The 19,494-nt window shown below is 31.5% G+C and overlaps 1 protein-coding gene across 1 annotated transcript in view; it reads left to right on the plus strand.

The window, feature by feature from the left end:
- LOC143914132 (neurotrimin-like) overlaps positions 1 to 19,494 on the plus strand; it is a 199,100-nt gene that overhangs the window by 65,556 nt on the left and 114,050 nt on the right. The window contains exon 3 of the mRNA XM_077434221.1: positions 19,233 to 19,440. Coding sequence (XP_077290347.1) covers positions 19,233 to 19,440 — 208 coding nt within the window. The remainder of the gene's footprint in view (positions 1 to 19,232; positions 19,441 to 19,494) is intronic.

A 19,494-nucleotide genomic window follows, 5' to 3' on the forward strand; every position in this document is an offset into this window, starting at 1 on the left:
ATATTTAATCGTTTACATAATACAATACGTTTCGTTTATATAAAACCGCAATATAAATAGATTTAAATAGGTTTCACATAATATTATATAATATGTATTATGGCAAATGATAATTTCGTTGCACCTGTAAAATCATGCAAGCTTGAATCTTATGAATAATAACTGCATCGAATTTAATTATCTCTTACACAAAGTATGATCGTATTGTTTGTGATGGAATTTAAAACATTTTAATTATTTTTTTCAATTTTCAGAATTACTCTCAATTCGAGTGAATGGCTAAAAACAATCAAATTTAATTTGAATATAGACAAACGAATTTTCAACGCTGAAAAGCGAGCCTGTCAAATTCAGAACTTTTTTTCTCATTCTGTATGAAAATTCTCAATGATTCAAATTAATATTTTTTTCTGAAAAAATGTACCTATCCAACTTGTGCAAAATGAAATCAACAATTTTTTTTCGAACATCATTATTCGACCTCCGAATTAAAAAACATTTGTGATAGATAAATAAGTAACTTTTTCGTAATAATATATTTATTTATATATTTAAGTTAAACTTTGGAGCTCCTAATGCACGACAATGATCAAAAATATACAGAAATGAGGGAAAAAATATATATGTTCATATACTGACAAAAATAAATTTACACATTATCATAAAAATAATAGCATTATTATAATAGCAGAAAAAGTAAAAATGTCACATAACAAAAGCATAGTACAGAAAGTCTACAGCCAATACCAATACACATGTAAATGTATAAGAACCAGCCGTAAAAACAAAACATCCCTGCTAGGCCAAAATAGAAGAGACAATATCAAAATCCCATTTATACATCACATCCAATTATTAAAATAATTATATTATACAACAATAACGTATTTAGTTATTTGCATGTTTAGTAACTTATTTAGATTAATGTATTATTTATCCCAACCCTTTGTCTCAACCCAGCTAGATTATACTGCGATTGTGTAGAATCCACGTGAAGCAAATACTCTATATTGATAGGGAAAGCGCAAAAAGCATTTCTTCGTTTCCTATATAGGAAACAGTATTGGTATGACCCATATCTGTACCCCACTCTTTTTCTTTTGGGCTTGCTTAGGTATACCCTTGAACTTTGGAGAAACTCATTAATTCGTTTTGTTCTCCTGCTTCTACTTGATTATACGTCATGCCTGTCGTTGCTGGAACAGTTGGGACTTTATGTCCCTAATAATGATATGCGTGGTGGACATCATTTGATGGTTGCACCTCCTGCCAACACAGTTCTTTATTGGATGGCTCATATTTAAAGAGCTATCCGACTTCTCATTGAAATCGTTGCTGTTGAGCCTGAATGTGATATTTTCATCCTCAGTGAGCGTAGATTACAGGAGATTATTTTAACCTTCCTATCTAGTAGTCGGCCCTCATCATTATTTTCATAATTGTGATATTTTCTCTTCCATTTGGTTCTCACAGGGTTGTTTTGTATTTGTGACTGGTTCTTATATATTGGTGCTGTCTGTAGATCCAAGACATTTCCTACTTTGTATTTTATTATTTGATATTTTTACTTTATCTGCTATTATTATAATTTATTTTTTATTCATATTTTGTTTTATTTTATTTTACCTTTTCTTTCTTCTTTGTACATTTTTATATACTATTTTAATTTTGTTCAGTGTAAACAAAGAATGGGATTTATGGTTTTTATTTTTAATTTTTACCCTTTTATTATTATTTTTTTCTCTCTGAATGATGTATTAATTTCCTTTTGTTACTTTTTTTTATTATTTTATATTACCATGTTTTCTGCTTTTGCTTTTTTCCTTTATTTACAGTTTACTTGTTTTTATATCATGTTTTTATATCTTTTTCAAATGTAGGCCATTGTGGCGCATTAGGTTCTTCCTGTAATGCCACAATGGTCCAAAACTATTAAATAAATAAAAAAATAAATAATTGTAAATCTATTTTTGTCTGTCAATAGATGAAGTTTTTTTTTAATCAGTCTGTATTTTTTCGATCATTGTGGCGCATTATTAATGTGCGCGCGCAGAATACGGGAGGAAAAGCCTGTTCCTCTTGTTCTTGTTGTATCCTGCTTAAGTGAGTATGTATCGTTTACCATACACCCTTTTTTTTGATCTTCCGACTTAAGATCTTTCGATTTTCGATCTTTGCCTTCCGATATTTGCGTTTTCGGGCGTTTCACATTCGGGCTCGTGAGGTAGAACCGTGCTAAATATATACGCTACCATTAAGCCAAACTGCTGGCTAAATATATATTTAGCGAACTTCAAATCCCCAGTATTAAAGTTAATCCTTTCCTCGCCTGTACGCGGAGGCCTTGAAGCTCTTCAAATACATTTATATGTATTAAATACACACAATACATATTTCGATGGAATTGTGCATTATCGTCACGGCGCGCGCTTTTGCCGTATGAAAGACTTATTTCGCGGTACGAATTCCAGTCATGGCGAAATGATGCGAAAAAGGAGTGACCCGTTAATTAAAAACTTCGGCAGACCGCCAGCTACCGAGAGGGTCACGTACCCGTCGGACCGGAAGTGGGAGGGGGTGGGAGGAGGGACAGAAGGAAACGAAGGTCCAGAGCACGTCGGACAGAAGATGGGGAGGTGGGTGGTGGAAAAAAAAGTCCTCGAGTCGGCCCTGGCGAGCTGAGAGGCCCACTTTGAGCACTCGCTTTGTACGACGGGCCACCGTTGAGGGTCCTCTCTGTAGACCAAGGATGGGGGACTACTAGCTTTTTTTACACCGTTTCGAACCTCTCTCCCGCTGCCAAGTTTGAGGATCACTTATTCGCCCTCTAATTGATTGAAATTTGATAGAGTGAACGAGTACATATGTACATACATACATATCGCAACAAGATATTACATTTTACATTTTATACCAGGAAGGCCTTACAGGTAAACCCCAATGCGCCTTCCTGGCTAATTACAAACAATGCAGCATTTTTATTACACAAGTTGATGAATTACGAGACACTGAAAAGCTCGCAAATTAACGAGACATCTATGAATTGTACATAAATTTTATTGTACATTAATTTCTTTCTTACCTTTCCAAGCTCCAAGTAATACAAAATAAATCCCTAAAAATAATTTATAATACACCCATATATACTAACCTGAAAAAACTGCATGCCATATATAATATTCCGTTTGTTACAGACATTACTAACAAACTAACCAGTAGATTCTATGACAGAATCACTAATAACCATACTAACACACTTGTGAAGAGTCTCGGTGATTACAACAAAATGTCTATACCCTTCAGGTATAACACACAGATTACCTAAACACAATCTGCTTTAGGTCATCGACTTTAGAGAGCCTTTAATTAATATTATGTATTAGATGTATTATGAACATTTATAAGGATTGTAAATAGGTTTTTGAGCTCTTTTTCCTATTATGCTTTAGATTAACATTAGAATAATATAATACTGTGATTAATAACCAAATTAAATTAAATTGTAAAATAGAAAATGATCAGTAGATCAGTAGCTATTAAAATAGATATAAGATGTATTGTGAACATAATTTCGTAATAATAAAAAGCATTTAAAAATCAAAATCAAATTGTACATAAATCATACTCAAATAGTGGTGACTAGGGATCCCAATCGAATATTCGAATTATTCATCTGATTTGTCAGCCATTCCTTATTCGGGTATTTCATCAACTATTCGAATATTATTCGTGTGTATATTTTTTTATAAATTAAATAAACAAAATCAACATGAAAAGAGTGATGACGAAGAAGCCGACGATTATGAAGAAAATGAAATCTGTATATAGTGGGTATAATTGTGATGAAAATGAAGATAATGAAGAAGATGAAATGTCTACATGCGAAGAAACGGATTTTTATTCATTGAATACGGAAATATTTGAAGAAAATCACTTTTCGATCGATAATAATCTCTACGAAATTTTAGAAAACATCAGAAAAATAATACGAATATTTAAGGAGTCACCGGCGAAATATATATTTTTACACAAAAAATCATAATGAAAAAAATAATATATTTTTTAATTATTATAGGCTGTAAAAACGAGGTGGAATTCTTGGTACATATGTAATTATTTTTTTTTTAATTTTCAAATATTTGAATAGCTCTTGATTTACTATTCGATATTCGAATAGTTGAAGTCGACAAATATTTGGGATCCCTGGTAGTGACATAGTAGGTAGGAAGGTTTTTAGCCAATTTTAATCGGGAACTGTTTCAACAATGATATCAAAGAAAATTGGCAAACTCTGATAGGAAACGATCGACCTGGAGTCACAAATATCCAGGTCTGACCAGCAACACTACAGATAATTTCTTTTTAATCGAGGTCAGCTAATGGGATCGAACCTGGCTCCTCTCAGTGTTAGGCAGACGCTTAACGACCGAGTTATGCTGCAGGCTATTATAGACATACATACATAGCCAGCAGTATGAGCACCGAGAGGTTACCATGTTTGATAACGGTATGGGTCCCTGGTTTATACTAGTTGCTAAAACTATACTTATCGAATAACGGAATTATCTTAATAGTATACATATATAGCCGGCAGTCTGGCTCGGTGGTTGCGTTTATGTCTAGCACCGAGAGGCTACCGGGTTCGACTCCATGCTAATATGTAATACTGCTGGTCAGACTTGGATATTTGTGACTCCAAGTCAATCGTTTCTTATCAGAGTTTGCCAATTTATCTGATTTCATAGTTGAAACGGTTCCTCCATCAAATTGTCAAAAACCATCCTACCCGTTATGTCACAAGTATTTGAATTTGATTTATGTACAATATGTAAAAGTCTAAATCCATAGATGTCTCTATGGATTAATTAATTAATTCATTCATTGTTAATTTGGTGTTCTTCAGCCTCTCGAAATACAACTATTTATGTAATAAAAAATGCTGCAATGTTGGTAATTAATTGTCTGTGAAAGCGCATTGGTTTTACCTGTAAGGCCTACCGGTTATATATCTATGTAAAATAAATATGAACAGAGTGGTCACGGGTTCAAATCCTACTGGTTTCTGCTGGCCAGACCTTGGATTTGTGACTCTAAGTCGATCGTTTCCTATCAGAGTTTGCCAATTTATCTGATTTTAATTGAAACGGTTCCAACAAATTGGCAACCTTACCCATTCTCTCGCCAAATCTCAAGCTTTCAGTAATCTCGAAGTTCGCTGAATTGTATAAAATGCTGAAAATTTACAAATTTGACCATAAATGTCTCTGTGGATATTAAATCATATGTATTCATGTACTTTGTATTAATACACATACTAATAATATGTGTATTATATACAAAGTATGTAAATACTTTGTATTTGATACACATACTAATAATATGTGTATCAAACGTACAATGTTTCTGGCCGGGGTTACCTTTTAGGCCTTCCTAATATATGTAAATTAAAAGAAAAAATAAAAAATATATTGAAAATTTCAATATATAATTTATAAACATATGTACATACTATATATAATTTAACAATATATTAGATTTAATTGAAAAAAAATAATTAATTGCAATAAAAGAAAAGTATACATATTTTTAGTAAGATTAATATTTAGTAGTGTTAATATTGTTAAAGAAAATTCTGCGAAACAGATAAAAAAAGCTTAATATCAAATAAAAAAAAGAGTAAGGTATATAAGGTAAGTGTTGTTCAGAAATGAGAAGAATGATATGATATATGTTTGTATATGTACATATGTTTGAATATAATGCCATATTCCATATGGAAATTTAATAAATAGGTATTGTTGTGTACAAAAGTAATATAAAGTACACTCTAACTAAAACATTTATGAATATATATAGCTATAAAATTTACTTCAAAATGTAATGACTATATTAATTTGAGAGGACAAATAGCCTTTCTACGTATGAGTACATATACATATAAAGAGAGGACTATTTACCTTCAAATGAAATGTAAAATATGAATATATGTAGTAGTTTAATGCTTTTTAAAACAAACTTAATTAAAACAAGGACAATGGATCATATGGTATCAAACGAAATTCATTAAATTTTCCATTCTCTAGTACATATATGAAATCTGAAATACCTTAGTTTCATTAAATCGACTGTACCGTTATATTAGTTATTTACATATGTATGTTCACATAATATACGATAAATAATGTCTGCGAACAAACATAAATGATGGATGTATTGTATAGTATTAGTATATGTATATCGCGTTTCTCAATAAAGACAGATTGTGCTACGAGCTTTATATACTTTTTATTAGCGTGCATTTGCTCTACTTGTTTGTATTAGACGAAACTAAATAAGCGGCCAATATTATTAACGACACACACACACACACACAAATTGCGTATTATTTTCATCGCTATTTTTCCATCGTTTTATTATATCGACAATGTTTATTTTTCTTTCCATTTCCCGCTTATGTGCGGAAAGAAAAACTGACGTGGACGACGCGCGCGTTAAGAAAACACTATCGATCGTTCGCAATATCCTTTTATTGTTTGGCCGGCAACAACGAAAGTCTACAGTCGAATAATAACTTTAATATTTAACGAAGATACGCATTACCCGGCCGAAACGCTCGCATCTATACTCCGCGGGTAATATTTGACCTAAGATGTGTTTTTCGATTGCTTTTCGGCCTCAAGGAAATATAACATAGTATGATAATATAATAATAGCGGCCTTTCTTCGAATAAGTGGCTCTACTACTTTGATTAATGTTTTTATTTGTATTAATGCCTTTTAATTATTATATATTGGATTACTCCTCGGTTAGCAGTGGGTTAAGCTTATATCTACTATTTATTTAACATATGAGATTTCTATATATGGATACTATCCTCTACTGCAGGGTCTCCCAAACTATGTTTCGCGGAACACTTGTGTTCCACGGAACGTGAATAGGTGTTAAATTTTACAATGGTTTTATAGGCAGCAACACATTTAAGCAACTTCTCAAATTGAAAAGCGAGTGATGGTCTCCACTGATGTTTATGAAGTCAATAATCTAAGAACATAGAGGCGGAGAGTTGAATATAAATTAGATACGGAAAAAAATGTGGAAAAAGTAGTACAATATAAGGTAAAAGTAATACAATTTCTCTGTTCGACACGAAAAATGGTTCAGAGACGAGATATGACTTTTCTATGCCCATTAAACACGAATCTGGTAATAAAAAATGTTAATTGGCTCGAGATGTATGTGTTTTTAAAATTGATATCTGGCTTACCTCGATAAAATAAACGAATTTTTGTTATTAATCGACAAGAATAGTTGAAATATGATTTTTTTAAGTGGAATTTTATTTTATTCTCATATAAAGACAATTTAATATATTATCCCTATTAATTCAATTCAGATTCGTGAAAATACGAGTAAATACTAGTACGAGCTTTTAGCTCGAAATTTTACCGATTCAAAATTCAGCACACTTCCAATGAACCCTTTTAAACGAAAACAAAAAATAGTGTGTCCAGAACACTATCTGAATAAATATGAATCAATAGAAAATACTCAATATAAAATAGTATGGGAAAAAATCCCAAGTGAAAATACGTACTTTTGACTTTTGATTTGAACTGGACGACTACTTTACTATTTATTCTATCGTTATATTAGGTGGAGGGGGTCAGAGGGTGGTTTTGAAGGGGTTTTGTGTATCCTCGCAAAATCGCTAAACCCTTTGTTTTTGTTAAATTTTACATTTTTCAAATCAAAATGCATTTGTGTAATAGAAAATACTCGATATAAAATAGTATTAACAGTGAGAAAAAATCCCAAATGAAAATAATTTGATTTGAAGTGGACGACTACTTAGAGAGATTTGAAAGCTAAAAAGTACTACAAATAGAAGATAAAATACCCGACTATTGATTCCAATATTCATTTTGAACAGGAAATTGACAAATTTTGAGACATCGACCGAAGAACACCAAGATATAGAAAAATTGCGCGATTTAAAAAGCATATACATATCTTCGAATCTCAAGCCAATCAACATTTTTGATTACCAGATTCATGTTCACTGGACATAGATCTATAAGAAAAGTTATATCTCGTCTCTGAACCAAAAAAAAGTCGTCATTTGTCGAACAGTGTTTTCAATACAAGAGATAAAATTCAATTTTGGATTTCATCAGTTAAATCTAATAATTTTGATTATTTTCCTGCCTTAAATTAGTAAGGACAAATTCTGGGTTCGTAATCTATTTTCCTACAGCTGAACCAATAAGCTTAAGCGCAAGTGATTATGAAAATCTAATTGATTTACTCAGTGATTCTCATGTGAAACAAAAAAAAAATTAAAAATCACCCATTAAATGATTTCTATATACATCCTATTAATGCGAAGCAGAGTTTTCTTATTACGCTGCAACAGGGTCGACGCAACCCCTCATATAATAATTGAACTCACCTTTATTTTGCTTGATATCAAGAAGATTTGCGATTCAAGGACTCAAAATCATCTAAGTCATTAATAGCTTTGTTTACTATATTTAAAAATATTTTTGAAATAGACAATGTTTTAATAATATATTTTATTTTATATTTACCCAACTTTAAAAATATGCCAAGTCTTCAATTTTGCGAATCTTATAAGCCGTAAAGTCTCAACATCGTTATTTTTAAGCTTGGCAATTTTTTTCACAATTTAAATTCATTCCGAAAGATTTTTTTACATAAAGATTTTGATATAATTTTTGTAAAACTCAGAATGCATATTACAAATACATTTTACATATGCACATGTATACATATGTATGTATACATGTGCATATAACTTGAGATAGTGTAAATGTGTGTACGGTGTGGGCAGAATTAAAAAAAAACGCTGGTGTTTATTTGGTTAGTAACTTCGTTTGATTTGGTGAGTGAATCGGTCTGTAAGTGGTTTTATCGTTCACTGAATTCTAATTGTCAAAAATACATAACAATAAATAGCAATCAGCGGTTTACTGACCGTTCATTTTTATCTCTATACATAGAACACTTATATTTATTGAAAAAAACAGACTATTACAGACTATCATTGAAAAAAACTGACCATTTAAATTTTTGCCTATGAAAAAATAAACAACTATTTCAAATTTTTTTTACATTTTAGTATATGAACATGATTTGTATGTTAGTGATACGTATGTATATGATTTAATATTCTAGTAACATGGAATAAAACACTTTTGGTCAGTAATTCTAATAAACAAGTATTGTAATAATGAAATAATAATAATAAATAATGTAATAAACGTTTAATAAAACTGGTTCAGTGGAAAAACAAAAGCTAAGTGATCAGAGTTATATTAATCGATTGTTCAATATTTTATATTTGATTCTCAGTACTTTATTTTAATGGTCAGTTTATTCTGAAAATTGATTCTTAATTTAGCATATGAAAATCTATTGTATTATTAAACAAAGTTATTGAATGTTTAATTTGAAATATTTTGACTCAAACTTTGTTTCCAATGTATTTACATATTAGTTTTTTATGGTAAAATACATTTAATAGACGAAATATTTGCATTTAACGTCTGACTAATATTCATAAAAATTAAAAAATAATAAAATAATTTTTAAATTGATATTGACGACTCTTATTATATCAATTCATATTATATAGAAGAGTTTTAGTCGACGTTTAAATCGATTCAATAAAACCCAATATTAGTCTTCGATTAAAAGTCACGAACCGTGCAAACAATTTATTGATGTTTTGGCACCGAAAAGTTTAGTAATGTAATTTATTATCGGGAACACATTCACAGTATGTTCAAACTTTTTTTTTCTAGACTATAAAGTGACCCAACGGCAGTTGATTCAGAAGGTTTAAATATTAGAACAAACAAAAACAAAGGTCAAATTTGAACGACCCGTTTATTTTTAAGCTCCTACCTGTTTTCCATACGGCGAAAGGTGAAAACGGCTCCAATTTATAAACTCGCCCTTATTAATCCACCCCCTGCCCGCAGATAAGTGGGTTCAACAAAGACCAGAAAGCTTTTGATACTGGAATGATTAATTATTAAAGGACAAAGAGGCCGATTAACCCTACTCTCGTGGCCGTGGTGAAGAGGCGTGCAAAAAACTACCGCCAAAATATCACCGCAATTCGTCCAATATGGACCGGATCTTTATATATAGTTAATTAATTTGGGCTTGGTTCACTGTTTTTGCGTATGGGACGAATAAATTCCCCCCCGTCGAAACTTCAAAGATACAATGTTCAATGTGAAAATTGAAACAATTTCGAGACTCGCGTCTGTATTATATGTATATTGAATTTTGCGTTTTCAATACGACTCCGCAATTATTATCTCGGAAAAGCCCTATATTGAATTTTCCACGAATTTCTCACACTGTCTTGGAGAATGTTGTGCTTTGGAGTAATTAACGAAAGTTCAACGACATTCAATATAAACCGCGAATTCATGTAAAAATGTGAATATGAACGAATTTTGTTAGTATCATATATGTAATATAATGCGTGAAATTGGACTCGACGTTTGAATGATTTGCCTTTAGTTTTTCCGGTGTTTCCTTGTGTTCAAATAATGAAAGATCAAACGGTTTTAGCAAATTGGTGAAACACAAATACTTTTCCGTAGTATATTTTTAATTTTTTGCTAATGTAGCCAGTCTTGTTTAATTTTTCGACTTTCACCTTAGCGAGAAAGTTTCCGCTCGGAAAATATTTGAACAGGTCTCTGAAGCGCGGAGAGTAAATACGATTTTCATGCGAAATCCAAAAAAATAATCATCGCGACTCAATTTTTAAACGTATTTTTCCTTGAAAACAAACCGGATGCTAGAAAGTACATTCATATAGTAAAGTATATATAATATATAGTCTTTAAAAATAATATGTTTATTTGATTTTAAATTAACTTTTCAAATATTATCCAGATTCCCGTCTGGCTGTTCGCGTATAACCACGACCTCTTCTATTATCATGTTAACTGTAATATGTATTGTTTGAAATCTTAATTTTAAATGCAAAAAGCATACACACATACATACATCCCTTTTGTTTTAATATAAAGTATAGTCGTCTAAGTATAATAACCGTAGACGGGTTTCGAAAGAGCTCAGAGCAGACTCTCATACAAAAACGCCCAGACAAAGCCGGGCAGGTTAACGAATATTTGCCCTAATGGGCCAAAAACAAGAGACTTTTGGCCGATCGGACATTAAGTCGACGGAAATTTGGCCGAATGAATTTTTTTATATGTTTGATCTGCTTTGCCTTATTTTTTATATTTTTTATTAATTTATTTATTTTTTAATTTATACCAAAAGTGCCTTCCTGGCCGAGAAACATTGTACGTTTGATACAAGTTTTATTACATAGCATTATACAAAGTAAATATATATCAAATAACATCCACAGAGACAAATATGGTTAAATTTGTAAATTTACAGCATTTTATACAATTCCGTGAAATTAGAGATTGCTGAAGACTCAGCTTTGCAAGAAAATGGATAAGGTTGCCTATTTTTTGGAACCGTTTCAATGAAAATCAGATAAATTGGCCAACTCTGATAGGAAACGATCAACCTGGATTCACAAATACAAGGTATGGCCAGCAGAAACCAGTGGGATTTGAACCCCTGACCACTTTGTTCGAAAGCATATATGCTAACCACTATTCTATTCTGCTGGTTATCTGCGACGATATTAAACATTGTTGTTATGTTCAACGATATTTTATTTCTCATTTTTTTCGTATTAGAGATAAATTTAAACAATCGAAATTTCATTCAGCCTAGTATCCATCGGTCGAATGTCCACTCGTCCGAATGGCGGTTCGGCCAAATGTCCGTTTGGCTAAAAAACCGTCGGTCTAATGTCTATATCTGCTATATAATTTCATTTTTTAATATAAATTTGCCAAACTAGGTATAGTACCTCAAGGTTTCCTTATTTAAACCGTAGACGGATTTTGAAAAGAGAAGCCCTTTTAATTTCTTATTTTACATGTTTCATAATTTTTAACTCGTCAAGTTTTTCCAAGAAAAGCTTGGTAATATATAAATATTTTTTTAAATATAATATCAAAAATATATATAATAAAATAATTGAAGAAAGTTAATTAGGTCAACGTAATCCTCATTTAATACATTGTCTGATTCCATTTAGGAAAATTGTAAAGAATTCTTGCTACATTTATATAAAATGGAAAATCTGTAGCGTTAAGCTAGTCGTGCGGTCGAAACGAATCTTTTATAAATGCTTATATTGTATATTAAAAAAACTGTAACAAAAATGCTCGACGTTTGATAAAACAGTGAACGCTCTTTTTTCCGAGGCCGACCCATAAATCAAAAGCGGTGGAGAAAAAAATGAAAAAAATCTGCGATGGTAGTGGAAAGGGACGAGAGGGGAGGCGGAGCAGAGAGGATGGAAGGAAAAACGGCAGGGAAAACATTTAAAACTCAGAAATGAAAAGATATCATAAGATTTTCCACGGAGAGACCCCGGCCCGAGTAAAAAGCGCGAAACCTGATTTTCCAACCCCCTCCCGCTCCCCGTCCCTCGCCCGGACCAAAGGCCGTTAACGGCTTTTTTGTTCCCTGTCTGGTCGTAGACTTGGCGTATATACATCCCCGCACGCTCGTTTCGCACATATATAAATATAAATAAATAAATTTTTATCACTTCATTTTTCCCTTTGAGTCGAATAAAAGACGTGGAAAATCCTCTACGGTTTGTCCGCGAAAGCACTGACTGGCGAGCTATTAATCATCGTACTTTTTTGTCTTGTGACCAATTGTTGCGGGTCGGAGACGTATACGAGACACATTGTATATACATACATATGTACATAAATATATATGTACATACAGAATGGCAAGATAGTCATGATAGTTTATGCATCAAAATAATTCTACGAAATGAAAATTGATTCAATCATATCTCAATCAGTATCTCATCTCAACAAGTAAAAAACGTCACCGTATCCGAGATTCTGGATATTTGTTACGCATTGTATACGATATTTTATCTCCAACGTAATGGCAGACGATACATTAACGTATATTGGTGACCAAAATGAGCAATATGGCAAAGTATGAAAACGATCGGATAAGAGATAAAAATGACCACTGACACGAAAGCCATGTGAAACGTAAAGGAGGTATGTAAAAACATATCAAATATTTCACAATATGCTTCTATTTATACTTTATACGTGTCGGGGATATAAATTTATTTATTTATTTATAGTTTTGGACCATTGTGGCATTACAGGAAGAACCTAATGCACCGCAATGGCCTACATTTTAAAAAGAGAAGAAAACAAAAATAAAATAAAGTAAAATACATAAAATAAAATAGCAAAATCAGAAAAACATGATAAAAAATAGTAAAGCAAAAAAATAAAATATAAAAATGAGCATAAGGTGAAAAAATGAAATAAAGGAATAAATAAAATCCTCAAATCCTATTTTTAGTTTCACATTAAATATAAAGTGTGTATAATATTTTGACCATTGTGGCACTACAAGAAGAACCAAATGCGCCACAATGGCCTCCATAGGAAAATAAAAACCATAATAATAATAGTAATAATTCATAGATTAAAAATAAATAAAACGTGAAAGCGGAAAAATATTTATATGTATACATGCATATGTATAAATAGAATTACTAGTATGTAATAAATTTAAATGTTACTAAATTGCAATTTTTATATTGATTTTACCAAAACTCTGCCCTTATTATTAATAACATTAATAGTAGTCACATTGTCAATAAATTGGCAATAACACATTGTCAATAAATTGACTCGAACACATAGTCAATAAATTGGCAATAACACATTGTCAATAAATTGACTCAAATTTTTCAGTATAGACGATTTTTTTTTAATATTTTGCATAACAATTGAAAAAATAGATGAATTTTAATGCGTTATTTGAACACAATAAATATTTATATTTTATGAACAATAACAATGGTGGATTCGTTTACAAAGCTAGATCCATAGATAAATGGAATCGTATCAATAAATATTTATAAATAATGAATATAAATTATTTCGATGAATGGAAGTAGTCATATATTATTCCTTATAATAATAAAATATAATAAAATAATAGATATGTAAAGTGCTTAAATTAGTATTGATATTGACTTAATATATATATATATGTTCAACATCAATAACAAATGAGCAAGAATATCGAATTGTATATAAAAAATATGCCGATAGTAAAATCATTACATTTATACCGATCATTTATCAAAACCAAACTGATTGTTTAATACAGCACTAAACGAATACACATAAGCCCTGTTTGAAGATGAACATTCGTCCACCTAATTAGCACTGGGAAATTCGGCCAGTATATATGTATGTAAATGTGGGTACATGTATTTTTTTTTCATTTTGTTTAGGCATCTATTAGGTATCTTTGTATAGATTAGATCCCAAAAAAGTAGTGACGAGTACGACGCATCTTTGTGGACAACCTGTACATATGCGGAGAATGTACGTCATCTTTTGAATTGGGAAATATTGCGGTGAGACCTGTGTGAAAGATGAAAAAGGAAAAGAAAAAAAATTGGAGGTGACGAAGGAGCACAGTCGACCATTACGATATGTCATGATTACGTTGACAAATGTATGACGGAAAGTGTGCTTGAAAAATTACCACTTTGAATAATCGCGTCGGTAAATAGAAAGAATGCGATGCGCGAAAAAATGTGATTCTCGTTCAATACGCGCGCTATAGCCTTTGTTGGCGAAAATCGTCGGAAAACTCGAAGAGAATGAAGCTCAAATGTAAGAAAAATAATAACTGTATTTCATATTTGATTTACTATGTATTTTTATCCTTCGAAACTATAACTGTTATTTTATATATTTGCTTTAAAATGATAAAAAATTTAAAATAAAATTTTAACACATACACATGGGAATGAAAACGTTATCAGTTCCCAAATAATTTAAATTCATCTTCATATATTTTGTTAATATTACAATACTTTTTAATAGTAAATATATTGAATTTTTTTTAATAAAGCGTTTTAATAAAGTACTTAAATTTCAATATTATGAAGAATGAAAAAATAGCTTTAATCGCTTTAATAAGCTTTGAAATCTTTTAAAACTAGAAATTTTTTATTTAATCTTGATTCAAAATTGGAGTTTACAATTACTGACTTATTTTTTCATTTCTTTAATAATATTTTTATGAAGTGATTAAATTTGAATGCAAAAAATGACTCGGCTTAATCATTTTTATTTTTATTTAGAATATTTAAATGGCAGTTGCATAAGAAGACATTAGAGTGGTTCTGTGATATTTGTTTTTGGTTATTCTGTTATTTCTAAATAATCAAATTTTGAAAATTTTGTAGTTATTTAATATATGGATGCTAAAATTAAACATTCAATTCGCTAAAATGACAAATAAAAATGCTGTAATTAAAAATAATAATTGCTAAAAATACTAGTTTGCAGTTTAACTACGATTAACATTATGAGATTAAAAAATATTGTCTCCCCGCCTAATTCATGGTTGTGAGATCATTTCAAAAACTTACAAACCTCTTTTATTTTTATTTTAAATATAATCATACAGTAAAATATTCAAAAAGAGATATGTATGTATTTAATGAATAAACGAGACCTTGAAATCATAGCACGCATAAATATAAAATAATCTGAAATAGGGTTCTCAATTATTTATAGTTTTCGATTATCAAATATTGAATGAAAATTGTGAAAATATTCGAATATTCGTATATTAGCTTGTTAAACTTGGAAAATTGTGACTCCATGTCGACCATTTCTTACCAGAGTTTGCCAATTTATCTGATTTCATTTTTGAAACGGTTCCTCCATCAATTTGGCAAAAATCATCCTACCCTACGAATTTGATTTATGTACAATTTGTAAAAATGATGTACAAGTCTAAATCCATAGGTGTCTCTATGGATAAATTCATTAAATAATTAATTGTTAATTTCATGTCCTTCATCCTCTCGAAATACATAATTATGTAATAAAAGGCTGCAAGGTTTGTAATTAATTGTCTAGGAAGGCGCATTGGGGTTTACCTGTTATGCCTTCCTAGTATATATCTATGTTAAAATAAAAAAAATATGTATTTATGTTTGTAGGTACATAATTATATAATAATAATAATAACTTTTATTCTCGACGATAGAGAAAATAGTGCAATCCCCAACACCCATATAAATAATATATTGATAATAAATATTATTGAAAAATAATAAATATATAAATAATAATACTGTACAATATGCTAAAAGCAGACGCCGTTATAATTGGTTTTCGAGGATTATCTCCAGTCTTAAGTGCTGTCTGCTAACAATGGAGACTCCCGAATGGATTTAGTGGTCGGTAACGGCATTTGGTCACTTCCCGCTAGAGTTCTCAGAAAAGACAGCGCAAAAGCATGGGACTGCATGCCGAGACCGTGGGACTGCGTATCAGGTTCATGACTATAACAATAGGTAAACAAACGCGTCGAGGAAGATGCAGTGAGTGACCTGCCCTTTAAAAGCAGGTACTTCGACCATATGAAGGTATTCTGAACGGAGTACGAGCTTCCTTAATCAGCCGATAAATGCTGTGAACCGATTTTGGCCTTTTCTTTCGATCATCCACCCACCACAACGGAACAATATTAATAAATAATAATAATAAGAATAAGAATAATTAATTAATGAATCAATTTAATGTCTATTTGAGGCGGTTGTTGGAGTAGTTCCATCCATCAAACATACAGTGATGAGTGGAAACGAGAAGACGCAGCAGCAACAAGACAATTAGACGATAAAAATATACGAAGACGTAGAGAGGCCGCTCTCATCCTGAGAATGGCCTCAAAGTGATTTGCGATACGTTGCAACCCCTAGGTGGCCTAAACAGAGCATGGTAGCAGTTGTTATATTGTACCTTTATCTTCCTCATCGTCTCCCGCTTGTATAAAATATAAATATAAAATAATATGTAAAATTTATATTGCGAAAACATCAAGTGGTTGTCGATAAAATAAATAATTTGCCGAGTGATTCAACACTTGAATTGTAAATTGAATTTCCCCGAGCCAGTATTGAATTTCCGTCATTTTAAAAACGTAATATGAAAAGCTTTCCGCAAACCTTCTCCGTGCATCAAAACGATATTCATTCAAATGACAATGGGCTCAAAACGAATTGCGTCCGACAAAAGCGGTAACGATAACAATAACTATTATCTGTAAGGGGAGAGAGAAGACGTAGGGGGGGGGGGAGAGACGTGGGGGTTGGGGGTTGAAAAGTAAAGACGGGGGGCGCTAATAACGCTCCTTTTTGCAACGCCCTCACTAACGACGGCAATATACCATAAGGTACCGTCATAATGTAGCGTTTTCTCCGAGGCCGATTTCGTCGTAAATTCGTCATTGTCGACAGCTTCCTGCGGACCCATTCACCCGTTCGGGGGAGATTAATCAACCCATTAACGAGGGGCCAATCTGCAAATCTATCCGCGGATTCGACCGGCAATTATCCGCAGATTCCGGACAAATGCGCGATCGTTTCGGGGGGCCCTCTGCCGCGTGCAATTTTCCAGCGTGGAAATGCGAAAGATTCGACGGTGTGTTCCCCGAATGGTGGCCATACGTTTTCCGTAGATATGCTCAAAATTAATAGGGAAAATCAATAAGAAAAACGCCCGTCCGAAAGCCTTTTATTCGCGGACGTATTTCATCGGTAAGTAAATCGGTGAAAATGTTTTCATACTTGGAAGTTTGCTGAGGTTGTGAATGCTATTTATTATTCACCATTGTGAATTTTCTTTTATATGAACATACATATGCATGTTTGTATATATACCTACGTATGATTTTCTCAATTTTAACTCTTTTTTTTTTATTTTATTAATTGAAAAATCAACAGACAGGATGTACATAGATATGTATAAAAAAACAAATAGTAAATAAATAATATATGTAACATCCGAGTCCAATAATAGATTTTTACAAAAATTAAAAAGATAAATATGAGGAAAACAAATTAAAAAGTAAAGAATAAAGGCATGACAAAATATGTAGAACATTGCATAATTAAACTATAGTATTAAAATATTTGGAAAAGGTTATAAAATAGAATATAAGAAGAAATTGAAATTTACAAATATAAAACAAATGAAAAAGGTAAATACAAAATAAACAAATGAAAAGAAAAAGAATGAAAGCTATAATATGATTAAATAGCACATTACATAACTAAACTGAAGTATAAAAATATTGGAAATATTGGAAAAATAGAATAGGAGAAGAAATGAATCAATCGGTCAAGATTCTCTTGATGTTAGACCTGAATTGATGTAGGGAAATACCAAATAGATCAACCTCATTCAGCTCTCCGTTAAACATACGATAAACGCGCTGCAGATAAAAATATTTTTGGGAAGTAGTATTGAAAGGATCAAGTGAAAAGAGTGCAACGCGTCTAGAGTACCGAACTGGGATTCTGAAATTAACCTTATTCAGTAAATCAGAACAATCAAGGAAACCATTTATAAGCTTAAAGAAGAATATAGCATCAGTATGTCGTCGCCTGACAGAAAGATTGTTAAAAGAAAGGATTTTTAAAATGTCGGAAACAGTAGAATGGGTATAGGTAGGAAATATAGAATTCATTATAGAATTTAAATATTTTATTTTATTTTTACATACATACATACATATATTTTTATTATTTTTACAATTTCACCATAGTGATATTACAGATAAGCTCCAGGTCGACATTATGGCTAATTTATTACAAAACATTGAAAACTCATAATTATTACATACAAACATACATACATCGAAACAATACCTGACATCTATGGTCAGATATTACAGATATTGGCGCGTGGCTATTGAGTCATGCAGTTATTGCATTAATACAAAAATAGTCAAAAACATGCTATAGGACTAAAACTTTTTTATGTTGATGTATAAAATGATTAATAAGATATGTATTGAATCCATTTGTATTGAAAAAAGCTGTATTTTGATTAAAAAATACTGGGGTCTTACTCCACCCCGGTTCGGGACACTCTTTCGATCTCTACGCTCCATCCTTCAAAGGTTAATTGAAAAATTCCGGAACACGAACAGTTTGTGATAAAAATTAAAATCAAACATCAAAGCCAAGTACGTAAACTAATTATTATTTTTTCAATTGTTTCAGGTGGGCTGGATGAAAGCCGAAGATGGCACGATTTTGACCGTGGATAACATGGTCGTGACACACAACCAACGTGTGACAGTTCAACGGGACAATTTGAGGACCTGGCAGCTGAAATTGAGACCTGTGAAGGAAGCTGACCGCGGGTGTTACATGTGTCAAATCAACACCAGTCCTATGAAAAAACAGCTCGGATGCATCGATGTGCACGGTGAGTACTAAAAATGCCACATTTTACCATTCAAAAGTGCTACAACGTATCTGT

This window comes from Arctopsyche grandis, chromosome 7, assembly GCF_051622035.1.
Source record: "Arctopsyche grandis isolate Sample6627 chromosome 7, ASM5162203v2, whole genome shotgun sequence".
Classification (NCBI taxonomy): Eukaryota; Metazoa; Arthropoda; class Insecta; order Trichoptera; family Hydropsychidae; genus Arctopsyche; species Arctopsyche grandis.